The following is a 25898-nucleotide window of genomic DNA, read 5'->3' as shown; positions in this document are numbered from 1 at the left end:
GATACTATTAGGATTTTGTTAATCTGTACTTCATCTTACCGTCTTGGTTTGTTTCCAACATAACGTCCTTTGGGAGAACATCCGACCTCACTGTGCCCTGTTTTAAATCGTGATACGTCACTTCCGTGTCATTTAAAACATGGCGCCAGAACACCTTCAAACAGAAACGTCAACATATATTGTCAATAAATGTGAACGATTGAATGGTGTTTCATGCCGCAGTTGACAACTTTCCAGTAGTGAGTGAGTGAGTATGGTTTTACGCCGCTTTTAGCAATATTCCAGCAATATCACGGCGGGGGACACCAGAAATGGGCTTCTCACATTGTACCCATGTCGGGAATCGAACCCGGGTCTTTGACGTGACGAGAACGCTTTAACCACTAGGCTACCCGACCGCCCCTCTTTCCAGTAAATAATCGATACCTGGTAATATTAACCAGTGGTTGATAACATGATCAATGCTCAGTGCCACTAGGACATCCTGGCACACTATAATTCTGATGACATTTTGACCACCCGATCCTCAATTGTAGTGTAAGTATGTCCTCCTCTTTTATTGGGTTTGTTGTTAAGTGTTTGTCGTAAGTGGCGACTAACAGGATCTGGTGGCCAGGCTCGCTGACTTGGTTGATGCATGTCATCGTTTCCCAATTGCTCGATGCTCATGATATCAATCACTGGATTGTCTGACTCAGACTCGATTATTTACAGACCGCGTCATATAGCTGGAATATTGCTAAGTGCAGCGTTAAACAACAAACAAACAAACAAACAAACACACACACACTGCATGTGTCCTAAACATGTCTATATAAAATTACAATGAAATCAAGTGTATGATGCCCGTGTGCCCGCCGAAACGACCGCTTTTAAGAAGATCATGGTTTGGGGTCAATACTCACTTTCATTCTCTCCGACGGCGGGAAATTATCCAAAGTCATGAAATCTGTATACGTGAGTTTTCTCAGAGCCAGGTTGCGGGGAATGAGCAGGGTGTATGTCTTGTCTTCCCGGGACAGCAGTGTTTCCGACGTATTGTTCAGCAGGCGCAGCAGATATCCGAGAGAGTGCCTGCAATAAACCATGCAGACATGGGTACTGAAAATGTAAACTCCGAGTGAGTCAGGACTTGCTCCATCTCGGGTTAACAAGATTCACACAATGTGCCTGAATATGTAATGCAAATAAAGTAAACTTGGAATACAGGTATTTCAGGTTTGAGATGATGAGCACGTGCATATATATTGTGGACAATTATTGGGACGAATCTGGACTCGAACCCACGAAATGGATTCTTCTGGTAATTAAGCCGACTCTGGTAGCTGAGACGCAACACGAAGCGAGTTACCTCCCCTTAGGTCGCCTGCAAACATGTTATCATAAGAGAGATGAATTTAATTTCTCATTTGATTCAAGATTCAACAAGGGGGTGAAAGCCTATGGCTTTACGTTCGAAGAATGTGACATGCATTTACATATTTTACTCAGTATAATTATGTAAAACATCCTGAAAGTCTTTAAAGAATATACACCAAGGGAGCTAACTCCACTCACTCTATATTGGAGTCCCCTTGCAGCCGCTCCATGAGGTTGAAGGGGGAGTAGTTGAGGAAGCCGTCAATAACGTAGATCACGCCGTTACTGCAGCCGTAGCCACGCCCTATCAGGTCGATATAGGCCGGCTCGTACCCCGCGTCGATATATGTGTCTGAAAAACAGCAAATAAAGGACATCTGTAACGTCATTGATCATTGCAGATCTTCAAGTCGACCGTATTAGCCAGTTACAATCTTGTACAAAGCCATAGTTGTACACTTACACAATACCTCAGAACATCCAATATGTCAAGTGTATAATTTATTTATTTTAAACTGCACACAACAAATTATATTTTCTAGAATTGATTGTCTATATATATAGAAAGTAAACACACATGGTTGTTTGATGGTGGCTAATAATTAACAAAGAAAATGTGATTATTTGGTGAAGTCTTTGATACAGGTAATATAGTTGTGTTCTTGGACCTTGAGTTTGTAATTGTTTGGTTAAGTCTAGTTTTGCTGAATACACTTTCTTTAGCTCGGACTTTTAGAATCACCATGTCATTGATTCCAATACAGCTTGACTTTGAAAAACGTTTAACCCTCTTGCAACCACGATTTAAACAACCCCGACAGTATAACTCCCTTTTAGCATAAAAAATAAATATCGACAATAATTTGGCAGTTTGACAAAGTACAGTTAACGCGGATTTAACGAAGTCGGATATTTCGAATAATCGGTTGACCTGAAGCTGGTGTCGCGGTGGACGTTTCTGTTTAAGGGAACAACGAACTTTAACAAATTCAAGCATGTCTTTGATTTGTTTAAGGCATTTAATGGTAATTTGGTAAGCTCGACGTGTGTTTTGGAAGAATTTAAAAAAATAATTAAACTACCACAATTAAATTCCTTTCTGTACGAAAACAATAATATAACTGTGTTATATTGTTTTATTTATATCATTTTATAGGCATATAAAACATAGGAACCCCCGCTTACCGTCCCCAGACCTGCGCAGCGTGAAGGTCGTATTGAGCGAACTCCGAGAAACATATTCCTCCACTTGGTAGCGCCGAAGGAACTCGTCGTCCAGTCGGAATGACGGAAACAGATGGCCTCGGAATAACTAAAATATTAAAATATTTCAGTTAATTCAAGACTCAGTAAGAGTGTCTGGATATGGCTTTACACTAAAACAAGGGACAGCAGGGGAAACCAAGATTGACCATATTGTACTCAGTTCGACATATTGCGTATCAGTTCTGATTAAGGCTACTGTTGGCTAGTCTAGGGGCTAAAGACCGGGTTTACTATATGGCCACAACGTGTGAAGCCCATTTCTGGTGTCCCCGACATGATATTGCGTGACGATTGCTAAAACCGGCGTAAAACCATATTCATTCACTGCTATAGATCGTTTGACAGGATTAGAATCATATAGTATAGAGAACGTTCAACCACCCGTCGGGATTCCGGATCCACGCAGACAATGTACCCCATACTTATCGACCCGTGAAGATCCGGGGTAGAACAGGTCTTCAGCAACCCATGCTTGCCGTAAAAGGCGACTATGCTTGTCGTAAGAGGCGACTAACGGGATCGGGTGGTCAGGCTCGCTGACTTGGTTGAAGCACGTCATCGATCCCAATTGCGTGGATCAAATCCACAAATCAACCAACCACACTTGTCAGTACAGCTACTGAAGGATGAGCGGTTGACTACAGTGTGTGACCTAGCTGATTGTGTGTCGCGCCACAGAACAGGCAGTGGTCATGCTATCAATCCCCGGGTTTATCTGACTGGTCGTGCGTCTCGAGACATGACGCGGTCGTGCAGCTGTTATACTTGGGGCATGAACCAACCTAAGGAAGAGTTTCACAAAGCTAAGGTCATAATGAAAGCTAAAAGACGAAGCATATTATCAATCGAATATAATTTTAATTGAAAATCCTGTAAATTATAAAAACAGCAACTATACCTTTCTTAAAACATGTGTGCTGTTTCTGATGCGGTCGAGTCGGGAGATGGCGAGGGAGTTCAGGAAGTCAGCAGAGGGCGCAAACACTGTGAGATTTCTCTCCCCTTTGTTGACCAGGCTGTTGAACTCCGGGAGGCCGGACATGATCATATAGAAGGCGCTGCAATAACAATACACACGCTTAGTCACACCTTGTAGTTACATCACATGATTTAAAAGGCTTGATGATCGAAATGAAAAGAAAATTAAAATACCTGTTATTGGTTCTCAAAGTATTGATTAAACGAGAGAATAAAAGAGGAAAAATTTAAAAAAATGGAATTACGTTTGTTTCATTCGTAATAGACTCGAAGGAAAAAAGACTATTTTGTATTAATGATATCCCACATTTGAACACTGGACTCGATATGTCGAAGATATCGTTGCGAATGGGTCAAGGGTATTTAGCGTGAGACATCATCCACGATTTATGGAAGTTATTAAAGAAAGACAGTCCGGTGTCCATTTCCAGCCTAGGTCTGTACGTTGTATCTAAACAATCCAAAAACTTGTTTGAACCGAATGTGCTTTAAATAAGACGAATTTCAACTCTCTAGGATTCCCAGATGGTCGGAACTGGCTTTAAGCCTGATGATACATGACAAACTCCAAACACGTAGCAACATACCGCAGCTCGTCAGTGGAATCTAGCATTTCCGCCACGGTCTTGTAGGGGTAATAGACGAGGTTGTTGATGATGTGAATGATGCCGTTAGATGCCGGGATGTCGGGGACGATCACCTTGGCCCACATGTTGTTGTTGACGACGTACACTGAAACACAGAGACAGAGTTAACTGTTTCAGTAAGAAGTTGAATTCGATTTGTCAATCCTGTCTTTACCCGTGAAGATCCTGGGAGGAATAGGTCTTCAGCAACCCATGCTTGCCGTAACAAGCGACTATGCTTGTCGTAAGAGGCGACTATGCTTGTCGTGAGAGGCGACTAACGGGATCGGGTGGGCAGGCTCGCTGACTTTGTTGATGCATGTCATCGTATTCCAGTTGCGTAGATCAATGCTCATGATATCAATCACTGGATTGTCTGGTTCAAACTCTCGATTATTTACAGACTGTCTTCATAGCTGGAACATTGCTGAGTGCGGCGTTTAACAACAAACAGACAAAACACAATCCTGTCTTGTATATATGGTTTAAGGTACCATCATCAGACTGTAGATGGAGAGGATTGACTCACCGTTCCCCGACTTTTTGACGATGTAAATGACGTTTTTATCCGCCTGCAGCATCTGTCTGTCGGCGAGTTCGTCAATGTTCTTAGCAACACCCGTGACGATGTGTGCCTGCATCAGCTGCAAGATAATGTCGGGTAAGTTGATGTATATTCCAGTGTGTCAAGTAGAGCCAATCTCCTACATTACCAATATTTCCTAGTGTGTGTGTATGGTGGGATGGTGGAGGTTTTTGTTTTGTTTTCTAACATAAAGTGTTCAAGAAAATATTCGAAAACATATTTTTGTTGTTCCGGGTTTAAAAAAAAACTTGGTGGATGTTGGACATGTTTGATGTCCTGAAAGCAAATATAAAAATACTGAACCTCTCCTTTCAAAGAAGAAAACACTAAACACAATGTGAAGGAGTGAAAATATATCTCTAACAATATCCTGAATATATTGAATGGTCGGTCCCTAAAAAAATTCTGCATCCACATTCTCAGACGTCTGGTCCATTCATGCGTCAGCATCCCCATCCTAGCATCGCAGAAATTACAAATTGCCCTTGACATTTACGTCTATGTCATCCCAACCCTAGCATGCCTGCGTTCACATATTTTGTTTGGGTCGAAAGAATGACTCATAAAGACAGCCTCGTACCCGATCGTCTTCGCGACTTGAAATAGGATATTTTTGTTTCGGTTTTTATTTCTTGGTTGAGAGAATATCAAGTGTACAAAAAATTGGTCGGTAGGCGAGAAAAACTAAAATTATAGTATCTAGCTTTTTCTATTATGTTTTGAAATCATATTCTTGTTTATTCTGGTTCTCGTGTTTTTTTGTATTCTGCGGTGTTCTATTCATGCTTGATATTGAATTGTGGTGAACATGTATGCAGTCCAGTAATACATTAAATAAGGTTTTTCAAGTATATTTCCACTATTTTAGGGGCGAAGGATCCGTAAATTAATTCGAGGAAAGTGTCGCCCTGTAGCTGACTACAACACAAAGCCAGTATGACCCCACTCTGACAGCAGCTCTCGCAGTCCCCATCTCACCTCTTTGGTTTTGTTGATGTTCTTCAGCAGGGAGTTGACGGAAGCCCAGGGGAGGCTGGCGTAGGCGTCGTTGTGGGGGATGAAGACGGTGAAGCTCTGCGCCAGCTGGGAGAGGTGGTCCTGTAGGGCTGGGATGGCGCGGAACATGGTGCGTGTGTAGCTGCAGGGGGAGACATACACCAATATAGTTCCTGGAGGCAAGCCACAGACATGGACACTAGTCCTGCCGTCCTTGCCAAACTCACCAATAGCTCACGTATCATGAGGACTTTTTGTCACTTTTAGGGTGTTTGTTATATGTTATCATTATAAGTACTAGTAGACTAAACATATTGATTTCTATCGCTGCAGTGGATTGATATAATTTCCATCCGTCAAAGTCAGATTTCCTTGGGTCAGGTCAAGGCAATCAAAAAGGCAATACACGTAATATTTTTACTCTTAAATGATTTAATATGTAATGTAACTAAAACTTCTAACTGAAAATATCTTTGAATTTGTCAACAATCTCATGCTTTTTTGTTGTCTTTGTTATTGTTTTTTGCTGTTTTGGCGAGGCGTCTTAAACCCTAATGAATTAAATCTTTATCCGATATATATAACTGGTGTTCCGACATCTAACAAGAAAGGTGAGATAAAACGATCCTGATATATTGTTGGTTTAAAGTCTCAGCGTAATGATTCACTGACCCAGTGGGACATCACAGACATATATACAACAGCAGGACGGAGGGTGATATACAACAATGTCATGACACTGAAAAGGACTTAATAAGATGAAAGTCGCGACTGCTGAACATACAGTGTCCTGTACCAATTGATAAAGAGAGTATTAGCTTAGTTCTAGCAAGTGAGGCACAACTGACGGATAGGTGTAGTTTAAACCCAGATAGGGCCAGGGCAGCTACCCACTTAAACGTATCTGTTCATAGCTGAGTAAGAGATCACACGGGCGTTGTTTGATTTATGGCTCAATTCTCTGACCCCGATATTTAACGTGCAGGAAACAAAATGAAAAATATATTGACATGGCAAGGGAGATAACTCTGTTATTGACATGAACCACTCCGAGTTACTGTGTCGTGCATTTGATTGGGTTTTTTTTGTGTATTTACATAAAACTGTATTCGTACTTCTTAAAGTATGATTTTCAAAATAGTATTTTATATCATAAATCGACCAAATGTTTATACAAATATAAGATAAGGGTTGTTATCGTAATATCCTTTTCACTAAGCGTTGATATTTTAACAACAGTGATAACAAATGGTTTACGCCATGTGAATAGAGAGTATTTGGATGATAACTAATAATAGGGTTGCTTGCAGTTCGTTCAACCTGGATACGACTGTAAAATATTCAAATTATTTTTGGTTTGGGATCGACTTTGTCATGGGTACCAATCACCTCCTGTACAATGTATGAAACCCATTCCTAGTGTCCCCGATATTGCTGGAATATTGGAATATACGACGCACTCACTCATCTAATTACACAAACAGATTGATTCTGCTTTTCAGCGTATCCTCATAAGCCAGTTCAAATTTATGAGAAGGGAGGTAGCTCTTCATTTCTCTCAGGGTTGATTCTGAGGACTGGTTGTTCAAATTCGAATTGGTGATAGTACACCTAAAGCTGTCGCTCAATAACAACCTTCGGATATATCGAACTAATTCGTCACAGCCGGAGTAGACTTGGCAACACCACGTAGATGACGACGTACCTGATGTCCGGGCGTCTGTCCATCTCCTCAATGATGCTTCGGATGGCCACGTGCAGAATGTCGTCCACGATGTGTAGTACGCCGTTTGAACACCAGATGTCCTTCACAATCACGCGAGCTTTCACGTGACTTCCCTCCACCATCATATCTGAATGCAGACACAAATGATGACGTAATGATTGCCCCATGCATTATTAATACTGGAAGCACACTATATGATATAGAGTTTGCCCTTGTGAAGTGAAGGTCGATAGAAGTAAACAAATCACGACTAGTAGACAAACACAAGAGAAATTAGGTGTACTGCCACAGACTGAGTATATATTCATTTATTAGTTGTGTCAGATCCTTAAAACGCCAGACAGATAAATTGTCTTACAGATACCGCTATCTTACGGTCCCGTCTAATCGGAGGCCTCAACCAGTTTATTCGGAACAAACGGCGGCTTATTTCCCAATTGCGTTCTTAACGATACGATTATCGCATCTCCCACACACGAACACAGATTTACATCTAAATAAGAACATCAAGCAAATAGGGGCTTTGAGGCACTGACATTGTTCACAAACAGATTTCAGCACTAATACGGTCGTAAGTCTATGTAAAGCTACGATTGTTGCGCTACGGTAGACTTGGGGAACGAGGGCCTGATTCATAAAGAATCATAACATTGACACAACAGACAGCCTTGAGAAATTCATCATGTGACCCATGATACCCCAGTAGATCTGGGCCTCGTTCTGCGAAAGAATCTTAGCTCTAAGACGATCTTAACTTCCATAATTTAACATAGCCTTACGACAATCGTAGCACTAAGATCCTTTGTGGGGCTGGGTACAGGGTTAGGGTGAGTCCCCAGCACTCTCAGATTCGGTGACTTGGTTGACACGCGTCATTATACCATGACGGCGGTGGACATTGCTAAATATATAATTCCCTGGATTGTCTGGTCAGGCTCGTGTACACCGTCGGGTTACGGCGTGAATCGTGCTGAAGGCGACGTTAAAGAACACAGACAAAATCTACTGACATGAGAACGCCGTTCTACCTTCATCTTCTGTGCCGGTCCTGGAGTCCTCCTTGTAGATGCGGAGACTCTTGCCGGCCAGTGTCCCCACCTGCACGGAGCTGGCCACACTGGACGAGCTGAACTGACCCTGGACAATCTGACCCCTTAGTGCCTGGCAATACAACGATTAATACATTAATACATGTACCAATCGTGATAGGTTTTGAGGTCGTCATTTGGGTTTGATAGAAACATTATTTGTCAATAATGAAATATTTATGAAAGATTTAATCATATAAATCACAAACAAGCGTGAAATTTTATTCGTTTACAAATGAACATATGGTAACTGTGTGGGGGTAGGAGTTGAGTCTGACATTACCTTGGAAAACTGTGTGAGGGTAGGAGTTAAGTCTTGCATTACATGGTACACCGAGTGGGGGTAGGGGTTGAGTCTGACATTATCTGGTGCACCCTGTGGGGGTAGGTGTTGGGTCTGACATTACCTGGTGCACCGTACCATGTGGGGGTAGGAGTTGAGTCTGACATTACCTAGTACACCGTACCGTGTGGGGGTAGGAGTTAAGTCTTGCATTACATGGTACACCGAGTGGGGGTAGGGGTTGAGTCTGACATTATCTGGTGCACCCTGTGGGGGTAGGTGTTGGGTCTGACATTACCTGGTGCACCGTACCATGTGGGGGTAAGAGTTGAGTCTGACATCACATAGTACACCGTGTGGGGGAAGGAGTTGAGTCTGGCATTACTTGGTACACCGTGTGGGGGTAGGAGTTGAGTCTGACATTACCTGGTACACCATGTGGGGGAAGGAGTTAAGTGTGTCCAGGGCGGACCGAGACGTGGTCTTCAACACCGAGTCGCTAGCCATGAACATGGTCAACGCTCCAGAAGTCTCTGCCGAGAGTTTCGCCTCTATATCCGGGTACTGTATAGCGAAGGAGTACATTATACTGAAACAGACAGAACATACTTTATGAAATAACAGTGTCAGTAAGTATCTTAACTACAAATGTGGTATTTAGAGGATAACTTATAAACCGAGAGAAACTACGAATTATCTGTTCTGAGTGAGTTAGTTTCGAAACATTAATTTTAAACATAGAGTAAACGAGAGACAGATGGTCCGTTCTTTGGGTTGGTCTTCATCTACTTATGGGCAAAAATAAGGCATCGTCAGCTAAATGACAAGAAATAGTTCATGAAGGGGTCGAGTTCATTTATACTCGCGCCCAGTTCCACAGGACAGTATTAGCGCTGCGACTGTCGTAAGTTATTGTTGATGTGTGGGAGCTACGATGGTCTTAAAGCTAAGACCGCTTTGTGCCGTGGTCCATGGGGTCACACTCCAATTCATACACAGGAGTTTGCTCTTGCGATCTTATCAGGTATAATGTCCAAAATACAAAGCAATATGTGACATGTTCATTGACATAGACTTGTTGCTTTGTTGGTATCAAGTCCAATTAATAATGATTAAAATACAGAATATACACAATGTAAAAGCTTCGCACTTGACTCTGCTGATGTTGAATTATACCTGAGCTGCGGAATGTTCTCGATGGCCTCCCAGATGGTGAAGTTCTTGAAGAAGAGGATGTTGCTGATGAGGTGGATCACGCCGTTGGTGCAGCCGATGTTTGTCATCTCCAGCCTGGCTCTCACTGATCCGCTCTCTAGGTACGTGTCTGGGAGAGGAGAAACGTGTTAACACAGTGTTTGGGCCGTCGTTTGTTGTCGAGTGAGTAGGTGAGTGAATATTCTTTTACGTTAAGGCGATATCCCAGCTATATAATGGCGGCTTAGAAACAATCGAGTTCGGCCCAGTCAAAGTGGAGGTTTATGTTTTTAGTAACGTCCCGCAACCAATCCACACAATGTGGTCATTTGATCCTCAGTTTGTCGGCTCTAAAGCACAATTCCCTTGAGATATGCTCACATAGGTTTGTTGATAGAAACTTTACACGACCGATCGCGATTTGTAAGCAGTGTGTGGATAGTCGAGTATTCCACCTTACCTCCATCTACGTGTTTGATGTGAATGGTGCGATTGTCCATCGTCCTCAGCATCTGATCATGGGACAACATGGCGGCGTCAAGCTGCACATCCGGGATTATGTGACCAAACAGTAGCTGAAGCAAAACCAATGGGAATAATAATAATAATAATAATAATAATAATAATAACACAAAGCTGCCAAATAATGATAATAACAGTAAAGCAAATGATAACGGCAAAAGCGACATCAATAGAAAATTCAACCGGTAATGTTGAAATACTGATAACTAATTTCATGCATTTCAAAAAAACCTATACACCCATGTTTGATGGTGGCTAAAAGAAAGAAACAAAAAATGGTAACTCGATGGTGATGTATATGATACAGGTGTCATAGTTGTGTTTTGGACTTTAAGTTTACAGTGTTTCAGTGACTGTTTTCAGCCAAGTAACGTTTGATAACGTTTGAAATATTTTGATCGAATCATTTTTCAAATGTATACTTTCTTTACCCCGACAGTTTACACCATGCACATGACCGCACCAGAAGATAGATACAACCAGACCTTACATATGTGACATACATACGTGACTTGCATACGTGACTTACATAGGTGACTTACATACGTGACATACATACGTGAAATACATAGGTGACATACATAGGTGACTTACATACGTGACATACATAGGTGACTTACATACGTGACATACATAGGTGACTTACATACGTGACATACATAGGTGACTTACATATTTGAGGAGTTTCTCCCCCTCCTCGTCATCCCTGTCCAGCTCCAGCTGCTGGGACGTGGGGATCTTGCTGAAGGCCCAGTCGGTGGGGGCGAACACGGTGTAGTTGACGCTGGTGCTGTTCAGCTTGGCCTGGATGTTGTCGGGAAGTTTCTTCATGTACTCCCACATTTTGCTAGAAGCAGTCAGAGTAAATGCACGTTGAACCTCAGTGTTTATTGTGAAGTGTGGGTCAGGGATGGCGTAGACATCGAGTGTTGAGTATACTCCCTATGTTAGTGTTAGGCCTTATGTGTTTATTCCCCCGGCCTAACCCAGCCGAGGTTATTCACTCATTAGAGTATTGAGTTAATTAACTCTCAGGTGTCACTTGGTCTAGCCGACTTAATTGTCTGTCAATGCAGCAGTTATCTTGTCAAAGTGTTGATTTGGCTATCTTCTTGGTGTACTTTTATACAGTTTCTTAGCTAATCAGCTTGTATATTTGTTCTGATTTAATTAATCAGTGATCGTTGTCAGTGTAAATTGGGTTTTTGATCATATTTATTATCTATACCTACAACTTGCTGATAGTAATAAAACTGTGAGCATATTACCTATTACTTCATTCTTGTTAAATGACACTCATGTTTATGGAGGACAGCTCCCTGACAATTTGTAGGTTGCACTCAGAATCTTTCGTCATCAAGTTCTTTTCTAAAAGTCGGACCAGAAGTGTGAAGTACAGAGGGATCGGTCTGTGCGCGGCTTACACTGACATCATGCCTTATCTACTTAACGGAACATGCCGAGTTGATCCGAGTGATAAATGTGACGTACGCACCTTGTTTCCTGCATACCACCGAGTCTCTGCACAACGTTGTCGTAGACGAAGTACAGGAGGTTGTCGATGACATGGAGCACGCCGTTGCCAACGGGAATGTTTGCCTGTACAACCCGTGCTCTCACCATGCCGTTGTAGACATAGACTGAAAATACAGGTAAACATGGTGTACTTGAATACAGGGTTAGGGCGTACTCGTCATGATGTTGTTTGTAAGATATGGACAAAGTAAGCGTAACTGCAGTCTGGATCGTCAGCCGTCAATGACACGTGACAAGTGGTCAAGTATTTTAAAACCATCAGTCTGTAAGAAAATAGTGTCAAAGACAAATTAGTTTGTTTGTCCAAAAAATTTGTCTTTGTTCAAGACAAACATTGCAAAAAAGAAGTTGATTTAAAAAAAAAATATTAGTTTCTCTTATCGGCGGAGAGAGGAGGGGGGGATCTTTCAAGGAAAGGAGGTGTCAGTTAATATTAAGCATTTATGATTTTACACATGGGCATACGTATTTAAACCTAAACACCTGGCCTCGCGTAAATTAAGGCTTCTGAATCGACTACAACAAAACCTGGACGAAACGAAGGCTATGTGGCAAATATTACAATCAGTTTTATTGGAACGATGCGTTAATTTAGTAAAGGCAGATGGGGGATTCACAAGACCTCACCATACTGATCTCAGTGTAGACGGAACTCGCGAACTTACTCTGGCCGTTGTATCGAGTGAAGCTGAGCGTGCCGACTGACGCCTGGATGTTGGGCATCGGACCAATTGATGGAAGAAACAAGACCGAGTACGGGACTATATGTGCTCGGTAGACCTAGATAAACAGAAATAATATATAAGCGTTCATAAAACGTGTTGAAATGCATATTCATGTCTTAATCACATGAGTCAGGCGATGTCCCCATCAACCTTGCTTGAGTTAATAATGTGCATATTCATAATACGCCAAATCATGCTTAAAGCGCCACATTATTCCTCCGGCCAATGGGTCAGTATTTGGTTTTCATTATCAGCTCCCTGGGGAGTATATACGATGTGAATGAATGACCAGGCTCAGTAACTTGGTCGAGGGTCATCTTACCCCGATGTCCAATTCTAATGACTGGATTGTCTGCTCCAGCCTCGATTATTCAAAGGACGCCATTACATAGCTGGGACAGTGCTGGTTGCGGTGTTATATTCGTAAACAAACACACAAACACAAACCCACAAACACACAAACACAAAACACGAAAATTAACCACCGTGCATGTCAGTGACGACACTTGCAAGCCGTTCCGTAATACCAGCCAGAATTGTTGCGTACATCCAGTTGTTGGATTGAAACCAGTGGGAATTAAACGACAGAATAGGTTTTGAGTAAGTCCTGCGTATCGACGGTGTTGTGTGGACCCATGACGAGTACTGGGAGCAGTTGTTAGAACGGACGTCCCGGCTGATTTTGTGTCATCGTACCGCGACCGTGGACAGATAGGTTACTCTCTCACAACCCATTTAGGAACTCGATTATTCACAAACCGACTCAGTATAAACATGTGTTTGTTTGTTTGTTGTTTAACGCTGCACTGAGCATATTGCAGCATGTATATGGCGCGTCCTGGAAATAATCGAGTCTGGGCCACGCCGTCGGCGGACGATTACATGCACTCGACATGCAGTGTCACCAAGTCTGACAATCCGATCCATTTTGTCGCCTCTCATGGACAGCAAAGGTTGCTGGGGACCAATTATAAAGTGCAATCCCCACGAATTCTCATGCAATCCCGTTTGTCATGCAGATAGTAGAGGCACGGATTGCTCAGTCGTCTAAGGCGCCGCAATTCGCTTTGCAGAGTTGCGTCCCTTTGGCACAACAGATCGTGGTTTCGAATCCTGGTTTGACCTGATTATGTTTCTAGGTTTGTCAGCACCATACCTGTGCTCTTGGGTTTCACCAAAGTGGTAAACGTCTAAGACCTCCTGCATTAAGCTGAGACGCCGCGATATAACTGGAATACTATATAACGTAAGCCACACAATGCGATACAGGAACAACTCACTTTTTCGAGAAGTCCCCAATCTAAGAAGATCCGGTCCTTGCCATACGAGGGCATTGCCAGGAGAAAGGAATCGTTGGGTGAGAAGGATGTGAAGTAGAGGCTGGAGTTCCTCGTCTCCGCCTCAAGATCTGGCACCACGATCTTCGCCTTGATGATAGACCTGTAGCAGCACAGTCACGGTCATGTAGCATGACATAGCATGACATGTTGTAGCAGCTATATATGTAGTGTGACGAAGTAAAAATAATTGCTTAAAATAAGACATATACTCACTGCCAAAAGAAACGCGAACCACGGGAACATATAAGGAAATTTGTACATTAAGAAGAGATGTTTCCAATGTGTACCAAACAAAACTGACAGTCAAGCGTTACCACGGTGTCTTTATTGTGCCAATGGTGGTCACACCAGGTATTGACTGACAATTTGGGTATTGACCCGAAACTGTGTAAGCCCTTAACATCTGAAAAAACAAACAATTATGTCATCTGCCTTTTTATCCATTAAACTGTCTGTAGCCATTTTTTTGTCAATCTTGCCCTATTAGTATTTCTTGTCTTTACTGTTGAAAATAAATAACATGTATACTGCATACTCGACTTGCGTTTCTTTTGCGTGTGAGTATATAATACTTGTTACGTCCTAAATCTTATCACGATAGGCGGCACGTGATTTCTAAACTTTACAGGCTTATCATGGACGTGCATCTCGAGCCATGGATCTATGACGTCACACGTGATGCGTACTGCAGCGCACATGCCAACAAACCAATCTTATATCTCTTGCAAATGAGTAAGTTTTCATATGCTAAACATCATGTATGGCGTTACTTTTGGCGGTGAGTATATAATGACTGTCGGGTAATGATACTCAAAATCATCTACGAAATGTCAAATTTAAACTTGAGACTAATGCCAATATTTGTAACTGCCAGTGATGAGGCGACTATTTCTATCAGATGGGAAGAGACTTGCAACTCTCTTAATGATTCACAGATAATGACTTACACTGATATAGATAGACATAAAAATATATGGACAGGGGTGTGACGTAAGAGAGAACGATCGGTGCATTGTAACGGCATACAAGAGACCACGTTGGCAGGCCGTGAATATTGCTGAGTACGGCGTAAAACGACACTCATTTTCTGCCGTCTTAGTGCAGATCTGGAATCACTTGTTAAGCGTCTTAATTCGGTAATTACACAAGGTAAATTCCAGTGAAATGAGTCAGTTTTCATAGACACAATTCACATGATCATGATTTCACATCAGTCCTGAGTTGAGGTCACTGTGAACGTCTTTGGCATGACCCTTGTGCCTGTATGACCACAGTAATTGGTAATCCTCTGTAGGGAGGTGCAAAGTGAGGCTAAATGGCGGACACAGACAAAGTGCTCTTACTTAGTGTTCTTCTCAGCTGACAGCAGTCTGACAAATGTTCTGAACATAATCGCGAAGATTTCTCTGGCTGCTAGTTGGGTCGTTTTACCAACACGAACTTATCCATTCATCTCGAAACATCTCAGACGGAAGCTGATGAAAACTAACAGTACTGGATCTGGCAATGACAGAGTTGGTACACCTTCCAGCTACACGCCCGTCCATCGTATCAGCTAACAATCAAATACAACCGAGAAAGACCAAACAGATGAATAGCTGCCAAGCATCAGAAGATAGATGATGTTGGTTGGTTGGTTGGTTTTTTGTTTAACACCGCACTCAGCAATATTCCAGCTATATGACGGCGGTCTGTAAATAATCGAATCTGGACCAGACAATCCAGTGATTGATATCATGAGCATCGATCCATGCAATTGGGATCGATGACATGCATCAACCAAGTCAGCGAGCCTGACCGAGCCTGACCACCCGATCCCGTTAGTCGCCTTTTACGACAAGCAAAGTCGCCTTTTAAGGCAAGCATGGGTTGCTGAAGACCTATTCTATCCCAGAATCTTCACGGGTCAGATAGATGATGTAGTAGATACACGCTGCATCCAAGTCGACATAACAGCCAATGACGACAATCGTCACGGGCCGCTGTGGCGGTAGCTTCAGGCCACGCCCCAACCAGTTTGTTCTGGAAGACGATTGTGGAGCGTGTGATTTCAGGACTTTCACCTGGACAGTTAAATACTTTCACAAATGTCTCGAAATTGACTTCACGTAGCTAGGAAAATTGGTGTTCTTAACAGTCCGCCATGATATAATTGGAATTGTGCAGGCTGCGGCGCAAAACAACATACTCACTCAAATGACAGGTTGGGGATGGTGGGGCGCTCGATGTACTCGGCCAGGGTGTTGTTGCTCGACATGGGGGCCAGCACTCGGTCCATGATGTGAAGCACGCCGTTCTCAGTCTGGATGTCGCTCTCTATAAAGCGGGCACCGTTTATTGTGGTAAACTGTGTATGAAAGCAGAAACACCATATGTCACACATTTCGCATTAAGTACGTTAGTAAAGAAATGAAAACATACGCTTTCATGTGCAGATAAATATCGTTCATCGGGACCTCACTAATTCGTCTTGTATAACGTAAACAACTGATTCAGTGTACATCAGTTTGTAATGATTATAACAGTTCCTAGTTAAGCACACCATGTGACCAACCAGGAAACAAGGGACTGATAAAACTACAGTATCATAGGAACACAGAAATACTATTCACAATACATGGCATAAAACATTTGGACTCATTTTCTGCAAAGTCCCATTTTCAGACTTATAACTGTTTATGTAATAATTGCAGTTTTTAGATATGATGTCATGAAATATATTTAAAAATAATGCTTTATAATATTATATTACGAACGAACCAGAGAAAAAAAGATTTTTTTGTACAATCCACACGCATTTACGGAAGCAAGTTGACGTCAAACGTACATCTTTATGACGTCACAGCACAATTGCATCCTAGCATCCATAAGGTCCCTTGTCTCTCTGTGGGTCACACATATATTGATTATGTAGGGCAACTAGTTGATACTTTGTTAAATTCATTTTTCGATATTGTTCGGGTGGGGGAATTATATTGTTCAAATAACCCTAGGTACCTTAAAGATACGTGTAGAAAACATCCGTTTGACACAATAGAGGTATCAAACGTAAACTGGTTTTATCACCGCTACACTCGCACGCACCTGTCCCTTCTTATCTGTATACTTATTACAGTAGATTTTGAAGTCGGCTCCCAGTCGGGTCCCCAGCATGTCTTTGTCTTTGATGTTCTCGAGTAGAAGAGCCCCTTGCACTGAAACAGTATGAGCCAACGTGCAACAACATGAACCAACATGCAACAACATGAACAACAAGCTTGTACTAACGCCGCTTTGGGTGACTGAGTGAGTGTTGCTTAACGTTACTGTAAAAAGTACTTCCGTTATCCCACGGCGTGACAGCACGATGAGGAAAGAAGCCCAAAGTTACTGTGCCGGCAAACATAGAAACATAATCAGGTCGAACCGGGATTCGGACCCACGATCACAGGTTTCTGTTACACCTAAGGGACGCAACTCTGCAGAACTAAGTTGTGGGAGAAAATCGTGATGTGAATCAAGGTTTATGTGGAGAGGTTTTATCAACCAATGAACGCGGTTTCTCAAAGGTCAAGGCACTCAATCAGAGCGAACAGCGGCTCCTGTCACACGATGGTCACTGTTGTAGCGAAATCCGGCGTCGAACTACAAACAAGAACCTTACCCTTACATGTAACAACTCTGAATGTTCAGGTGTAATCATAAACTGATATTTTTATATGGCTGTTTATTTTTGGTTAAACAATGCTGTAATTGTATTACATTGATTCTTCTGAGGTCATATCATTGTGTTTTGACAAGAATTAGTTGTCAGGAATGTATTACTGTCTACGTAATCAGTGGTGTGGAAGTTACTATATTTAGATCAAGTGTTGTCTAGAATTTTCAGAAATGTTTTTGTTCAGCAGGGCTAATCCAGCACTGTATAGATACTTCCAGAAGGGACTCAGTCTTGCCTCTACCGTCTCACATTTCATCTCACTTTACATCAAGACCAACGGTTGTGTAAAGATCATAATTTCACCCTAGATATCCAGGCTAGGCCTACTTTGGAAGTTTGACCACTGTTGCTGATGGGTGAGTATTGTTATCCGTGTATTTAGTGCTATAACTACTGCTGTTGTATTTTATACTGCCATGGTACTTGTACTGCCCCTCCGTGAAGATCCGGGGTAGAATAGGTCTTCAGGAACCCATGCTTGCCGAAAAAGGCGACTATGCTTGTCGTAAGAGGCGACTAAACGGGATCGGGTGGTCAGGCTCGCTGACTTGGTTGATGCATGTCATCGATCCCAGTTGCGTGGATCGATGCTTATGATGTCAATCACTGGATTGTCTTGCCCAGACTCGATTATTTACAGACCGCCGTCTTATAGCTGGAATATTGCTGAGTGCGGCGTTAAACAAAACACAAACAAACAACCAACTTGTATTGCCATTCTATTGTGTATTGCCACTGTAACTTTGCAGTAACTTTGCAGTATTGATTGTGATACGGGCCCAGGGTATGTACATCAGGGTACGATCCTACATTTGGAAAACCCTTTTTGATATTTGGCTGAAACCTCAACCACTCAATCACTGACCCCATGGGACCGCCTCCGTGGTCTAGTGGTAGAGCGTCAGCCGGGAGAGCAGAAGGTCTGGGGTTCGATCCCCGGCCGCGTCATACCATAACATGGTACTTGTTGTTACCCTGCCTGGAGCTCGTGCCCGTCGAAATAATCTTGGACGCGTCGTTAAATCTCATTCCACCTCATCTGACCCCATGTGGATTCTGAATAAGCATTGCTGCTGGATCCCCAAACATATATGCTTGTCGTACGGGGTGACAAAATGGATCGGTTTGTATGGATGACAATTTCGATTGCGTGTCATCGTACCCCAACGCCGTGAGATGTTACTCACTGTATCAATCACTCGTTTGTCTGACCCAGTTTCAATTATTTACAGACCGTCATGATACAGCTGTACTGTTGCAGAATATGGCGTAAAACAACAAGCAAACATTCATCCCGAACCTACTACACACTCAGGAACTGCCACGAACACTCCCCCCTCCCCTCCCACCCCCACCCTCCCTCCCCCACCCCACCCACACATGAGCCGTGGCTGACCTGAGCTGTACAGAACCAGTTCCCGCCACATGTTGACGTCATTACGGTTGTATCCAAACGATTTGGGCACAAAGTCAAAGTAGGCGTCATTGGAGGGCAGAAAGATGGTGATGTTCTCAGCCATGAAGAGGTACGACAGTTCCCTTTCTTCTATTGCACGAGCGATCTGCAACAAGAACAATAACAGTAATGATAATAATCGAATGTGTATGCATCATAAAGATCATATCCGTCCTTTCCCCTGTTGTAAGAATCATAATTATCTGCAATAACTGTTATTTGCAATCAACATCAATCAAACGATTAATCAAAGTCATCACCACAATCAATTTCCCCGTCATCCCTGTGTAATAGTAATGATAAGAATACTAAGAGCAATAATAAGCCCCATGTTTGTGGTAAGTAAATATTTCTTGAACAGAAGTCTTCCGCCGTGCAGATGACACTGAAAGTACATGGGCCGGGTCCATCAATGCGAAGATGAGGGAGAGCGCACACAGAAGGATGAATTATTGCGTGAAGCGCAAGTAAAATATACAACACCTGGCATCGCGGGTTATTGTTCGCCAAGTAACCCCGGCGTTCGGAAATAACAGAGATTTGCTGGAAAGGATCTCAACGATTGTTTATATCAATTGTTTTTCATTTTACAATGTTTATACTTAATATAATAGTTTCTATACCCCTCTGCTAGTTGTGTTTTCACGTGTACCAAAAACCCAAATTAGGATCTTCACTTAAAACGGATGTGGGGTATTATGACACACAACCTCGTTACTTCACGGTGTACAGTCTACAGCCACAATAGCAAATAAAATTAGGCCGACAATGGAATAAATGCGTTGCTACAAAAATAATTTTCAAACTTAAGATATCAACATATTCAAAATTTCAAATTCAGATTCTGTCACCCATTGTGTGTGCTCTTTCCACAGTTAATGTTTTGTTTTGTTTGTTTGTTTAACGCCGCACTCAGGAGTATTCCAGGTGTAAGACGGGGTCTGTAAATAATCGAGTCTGGACCAGACAATCCAGTGATTGACACCATGATCATCTATCAACGCAAAGGGGATCGATGACATGCATCAACCAAGTCAGCGAGCCTGTCCACCCGATCCCGTTAGTCGCCTCGTACGACAAGCATAGTCACCTTTAACCCAAGCATGGGTTGCTGAAGACCTATTCTACCCCGGATCTTCGTGGGTCCCACAGTTTATGATGAAACATGTGGATATTTGTCTGTGTGTTGACGTTCCCAAGTAGAGATGTGTAACAGTTTTGAAAGGGAGAGTAAAAACGAGATGTGTTTTTTTTTCTGTACCCCGAGCATGAAATATTTATCAGGTTTACTTGGTTTTCAAACTGGAAAGCTATATAGGCCAATTCACCACAATTACATGCAGTTTTTCAGGCATGAAAAATTCTATATGATATCGTTATTTTAATATATTAGTATATTTACATTTGATCAAAAAACGTTGATGGGAAACAGAAAAACTGAAGATGACAGATTCCGCGGAATTCCTAAAGGAAGGGACGTAACTCTTATCATATTGTCAACTCAATACTTCATAGGCTAAATGAATCCGAGGTCATACAGTTGGGAACGTTCAGTCAACGATTAAAGCCAGCAAGTGTCTCTTTGATATTTTAGATTTCAACAAATGGATTTTGATTTTAATTTATTTGAAAACTATTTGATCCTCATCTACTCTTTTACTGATCATTATGTTTCTCTTTGTTAAAAGTATATTTGATACATGATTTATGTAGCATTATAAATTGAGATGGATAATCGACGGTGATCGAAAAAGCAATTTCCAGATCCAGTTATCAATATTAGCACTGGACCTCAAGACTGTATATTGTTTGTTCCCACGGCTGTGACTTAGATTTCAACACTGCCAAGAATATCGTTTCAAGAATGGTCTCCGACGTTTTACTGTGCACCCGAACACATGCAAACAACAACGTCAACGTCAACGTCAACGTCAACACAAGAAACAAATCCCTCAACATGAAACAGATGTAGGACGGCATTGCGGCCATTCTGTGCTCGTCCATGGTTAGGTGCAGTTAAACATTATCAAAGCGTGTTTATTCCAGAAATTTTATCTCGTACTCAAACGTCAGTTTGAATCTTGTGTTTGTAGATAACGCACTGTAGCCTGTAAGGGCAGGTTCCAAAAATGCGTCACTCTAAATCACTGGCCTTCAAGATAGATAAACGCTCACAAGACTGGTTAAAATAAAAAAAATCGTTCTGCTCTCAACTTTGTACATATCATATAACTCGATGAAAACACGACTGTAAGACCTCGATAAGAGTGTTTGGGATAATTCAGAATTTGATATACAACAGTTAGATATATAACAGTTGAAATATTTCTGAAAAGTTAAAAAAAATGTAAATTCTTTGAAGAGCTCCGAACTGAAAATTGATATGAGGAACGTAAGATTTCAAAATGTCGAAAAGACAAGAAGCTCGTCATCGTCGTATTACATAAGCCAGATGATTTGAGTACATATGATTTACTGACTAAATATAGATCACTATATGTTTCCACTCGAGCTGAACCTACGTATAGATCAAGAATAGGTGATCAGCATTTTACTGCGCTCGCGCAATGACGACGTAAACATGGTCTACCATTCTACACTCTTCTCGGAGTTTTTTTGTCGGGGAAGAGTACTTTCGAAAAGATTAGTTTTGTGATCCTATGAACCAACTTTGAAAGATTCCTTGTTAATTGGTTATTATTGTTTACATCTTCCTATCACAGTAAACAATGTATGTCTGACGCAGTGGGTGAAAATGACGTTGTTGTTTATTGCGTGTCGTCGCGTCCTAATGTCGAAGACCCGTGGGATCCGGGTTAGAATAGGTCTTCAGCAAACCATGCTTGCTGTAAAAGGCGAATATGCTTGTCGTAAGAGGCGACTAACGGGATCGGGTGGTCAGGTTCGCTGACTTGGTTGAAGCATGTCATCCATCCCAATTGCGTGGATCGATGCTCATGATATCGATCACTGGATTGTCTGACTCGATTATTTACCAACCGCCGTCATAAAGATGGAATATTGATGAGTGCGGCATTAAACAAACAAACAAACAAACAAACAAACAAAACAAAGCATAAACTATGGACAGAGCACACACAATGGATGAGAGAAGTGCGGCGTAGTTTATATAACACAAACAAACACGCTGATGTCGAACATACTATCACCCATTGGTATTCCTGGCCAGACTCAATCATTAATAGGGGGCACGGGTGGCCCAGTCGTCTAAGGCGCCGCGATTCGCTGTGCAGAGTTGCGTCCCTTGGGCACGCCAGAAACCTATGATTGTGGGTTCGAATCCCGGTTCGCCCCGATTATGTTTCTAGGTTTGTCAGCACCATACCCGTGCTCGTGGGTAAACGTCTGAGACTTGCATCACTTCGGGCTTTCCTCCCATATTAAGCTGACACGCCGCGATATAACTGGAATACTGTTAAAAGCGGCGTTAAACCCAACTACTTCACTCACTCACTCAATCATTAATAGACCAATCGTTACATTCAAGTGACAAACACAATTTAAAGTACACAAATATAAACATGGTTACATCCGACCCGCATCTACCAACCTCTACCCGTTTGATGTCAGGGTAGCCTTGTGGTTTAAGCGTTCTCCCGTTTTGTCGAAGATCTGGTTTTTTTCTTAACATTGGTGATTGGTGTGAACCGCCGTCATATAACTGAGAGAAATATTGCTGAAAACGCTGTACAGTCCAACTCGGTAACTCACATACTCTCTATAACTCTTTTGCATGTGATACGAGAGAGAGCTTAAAACGTGTCTTGGAACAAAGCGTCAATGACAGAGAACAACCAGTCTCGATTTTCTGCCGAAACATATTCCATTGGGCAAGAGGCAAAACAGCGGTTAAAACGGAATAAATGGATCAGTGAATGTCCCTAATGACACAAGGTGTTCCCACTAGGGTTACGCACGTCCTCCTCTACCTGTAGAACCAACTCTTCACACAATGTTCATGAACAAAGTAAATGTGTGTTGCATAACGCTGCATAGCTATACTCCTGCCATACGACAGCGGCCTGTACACGATCGAGCCTTGACCAGACAATCCAGTGATTAGCCAGATAATACAGGGACACATAACGCATCTACTAATACTGTAGAAACTAAAAACTATAGGATCGTTTTAATGACGACTGTTGCTTATGAATAAAGAGAAACTTCTACAAGAAAATATGTTCGTTTGGCAACAAAGTGTGTGTGATTGTGTGTGTGTGTGTGTGTGTGTGTGTGTGTGTGTGTGTGTGTGTGTGTGTGTGTGTGTGTGTGTGTGTGTGTGTGTGTGTGTGTGTGTATTAATGTCTCGGACCAAACAGTCCTTTTGTATTTGACATAGTATAATTAATACATAAACAGTCATTGAACGCACTATCTCACCCCATACATAAATAGTCATTGAACTCACTAACTCACCCCATACATAAACAGTCATTGAACCCACTAACTCACCCCATATATAAATAGTCACTGAACTCACCAACTCACCCCATACATAAACAGTCATTGAACTCACAAACTCATCCCATACATAGACAGTCATTGAACTCACTAACTCATCCCATACATAGACAGTCATTGAACTCACTAACTCTACCAATACATAAACAGTCATTGAACTCATTAACTCATCCCATACATAAACAGTCATTGAACTAACCAAATCACCCCATACATAAACAGTCATTGAACTCACCAACTCACCCCATACATAAACAGTCATTGAACTCACTAACTCACCCCATACATAAACAGTCATTGAACCCACTAACTCACCCCATACATAAATAGTCACTGAACTCACCAACTCACCCCATACATAAACAGTCATTGAACTCACAAACTCACCCAATACATAAACAGTCATTTAACTCACCAACTCACCCCGTACATAAACAGTCCTTGAACTCACCAACTCACCCCATACATAGCCATCCATTGAAAACTCTGATGCCATCTAGCTTGATCGGGATGTTTCCCAACTCCGGCCGGTTCTACACTACCATACTTTTAAAAAATTGAAAAAAAGGTCCTTATATCCGCAAAAGTCGTCCGGCACAATATATCATCCCACTCCAAAAAAAGCCGAACGAATATCACGTTTCATAAAGAAATTAGCTGCGTGGTATCGGAAGGATTTTCCAACAAGGGACATAACTATGGCATCATTTTTTTCTATTTTCAAATCTCACAGCTTTTTCCACCTCTAAATCTCTCAACACCGATATAAAGGGTCGATGCTCTACGAATATGCAGCAGTAACGATATGGAGAGTTTATCAGGAAAATGTTCAAAAGTCGAACTCCCAATGTTAAAATTTCATATTGAGAACTGTTTTGTTCACATATACAGTTCTCCCTAAATATGATCCCATCTTTCGTCCAGCGGAAAAATGTGGCATTAAAATAAATAAATATGGCATTATACTGCAACCAGGGTGGCAGTATATCGAGGTAGACGAAAAACAGTATTTATTGTACCATACAACAGCTGTATTTTTGAAAAAAAATATAAATGTATTTATCGACGCCCGCTGAAGCTGTGACTGGGCTCCTGTCTACCTAGACTGGTGCAATGCGCTAAGTTTGCTGCGGAACCAACAGCAGAATCAGTTCATCAGTTGGGCGAGACTGACAATAGTTGAAGCCACTCAAAAGAAATAGATGGCCAAGTATTAGAGTGGCATTTGGTCAAAGCAGACATAATGAGTATGTTACGGCTGGCGGGCATTAAACTATATAGCCAGCCTCCGCCGCCGAGGAAGGGATTTATCAACAGTTCAGATTTTTTATATAGAAAAAATCTAATCCGGATTCCGACTGTCACAGGATCTTTTTCTTTCGCTACAGTGCTCCAGCTCTGCACAAACAGATAGGCTTAAATCCCTCCAGCAAAAATATTGCTGAAAACCTGGTATGAATCAATAAATCAGGCCGACATGGGGAACGAGCGTCGCATTCTTTATCGGACATAAGTTCATCATATTCCGGCGAAATAAACACAAAAGCATCCGCACGTGCTCTTGTTCACTGTCGCTTCCTCTTCCGGTCTGTTGACCCGAGTAAGACATTCGGAAGGTCTGTGCTTGATTTCTGATTTATGACGATATGGGCGGAATGAGAAATCGGCTAGTCCCGGGGGTATGCCACGAAATACAATTTCTGATAGCCAGGGCTACAAACGGACGTGGGTCGCATTATGGCTTGCAGGAAAGCGACCCTATGTTAAGATGTAGCGTTTGTCAAGACATCTGATAGGAATCAATATGATAAATAACCGACACGGTAAGTCATGCCCCACGACTGTGATAGTGAGAGTTGTACATATGGAGTCTCTCTCTCTCTCTCTCTCTCTCTCTCTCTCTCTCTCTCTCTCTCTCTCTCTCTCTCTCATCCCCTGTCTCTCTCCTCTCTTCTCTCTCTCTCCGCTCGTCTCTCATCTCTCTCTCTCATCCCCTCTGTCTCTCTCCTCTCTTCTCTCTCTCTCCGCTCTTCTC

General features: G+C 42.1%; 1 protein-coding gene across 4 annotated transcripts in view; it reads right to left on the bottom strand.

Annotated features, from left to right (window-relative positions):
• Positions 1-25898, bottom strand: part of LOC139461009 (fasciclin-1-like) — a 134781-nt gene that overhangs the window by 3426 nt on the left and 105457 nt on the right. For all 4 annotated transcript variants that reach the window (XM_071242480.1, XM_071242478.1, XM_071242481.1 and 1 more), the window contains 20 exons: positions 19322-19487; positions 17310-17419; positions 16418-16572; positions 14166-14325; positions 12826-12940; positions 12120-12264; positions 11297-11471; positions 10563-10677; positions 10085-10232; positions 9335-9497; positions 8566-8698; positions 7517-7664; positions 5794-5953; positions 4759-4873; positions 4191-4335; positions 3524-3683; positions 2545-2671; positions 1558-1711; positions 906-1074; positions 40-154 (listed from right to left, as the gene is read on the bottom strand). In XM_071242480.1, the coding sequence (XP_071098581.1) occupies positions 40-154; positions 906-1074; positions 1558-1711; positions 2545-2671; positions 3524-3683; positions 4191-4335; positions 4759-4873; positions 5794-5953; positions 7517-7664; positions 8566-8698; positions 9335-9497; positions 10085-10232; positions 10563-10677; positions 11297-11471; positions 12120-12264; positions 12826-12940; positions 14166-14325; positions 16418-16572; positions 17310-17419; positions 19322-19487 (2878 nt within the window). The remainder of the gene's footprint in view (positions 1-39; positions 155-905; positions 1075-1557; positions 1712-2544; positions 2672-3523; positions 3684-4190; positions 4336-4758; positions 4874-5793; positions 5954-7516; positions 7665-8565; positions 8699-9334; positions 9498-10084; positions 10233-10562; positions 10678-11296; positions 11472-12119; positions 12265-12825; positions 12941-14165; positions 14326-16417; positions 16573-17309; positions 17420-19321; positions 19488-25898) is intronic.

Source organism: Haliotis cracherodii, unplaced genomic scaffold, assembly GCF_022045235.1.
Source record: "Haliotis cracherodii isolate W230 unplaced genomic scaffold, xgHalCrac1.p SCAF_14, whole genome shotgun sequence".
Taxonomy (NCBI): Eukaryota; Metazoa; Mollusca; class Gastropoda; order Lepetellida; family Haliotidae; genus Haliotis; species Haliotis cracherodii.
Note: the sequence above shows the minus strand (reverse complement) of the source record. Positions and strands in the feature narration are given on the sequence as shown.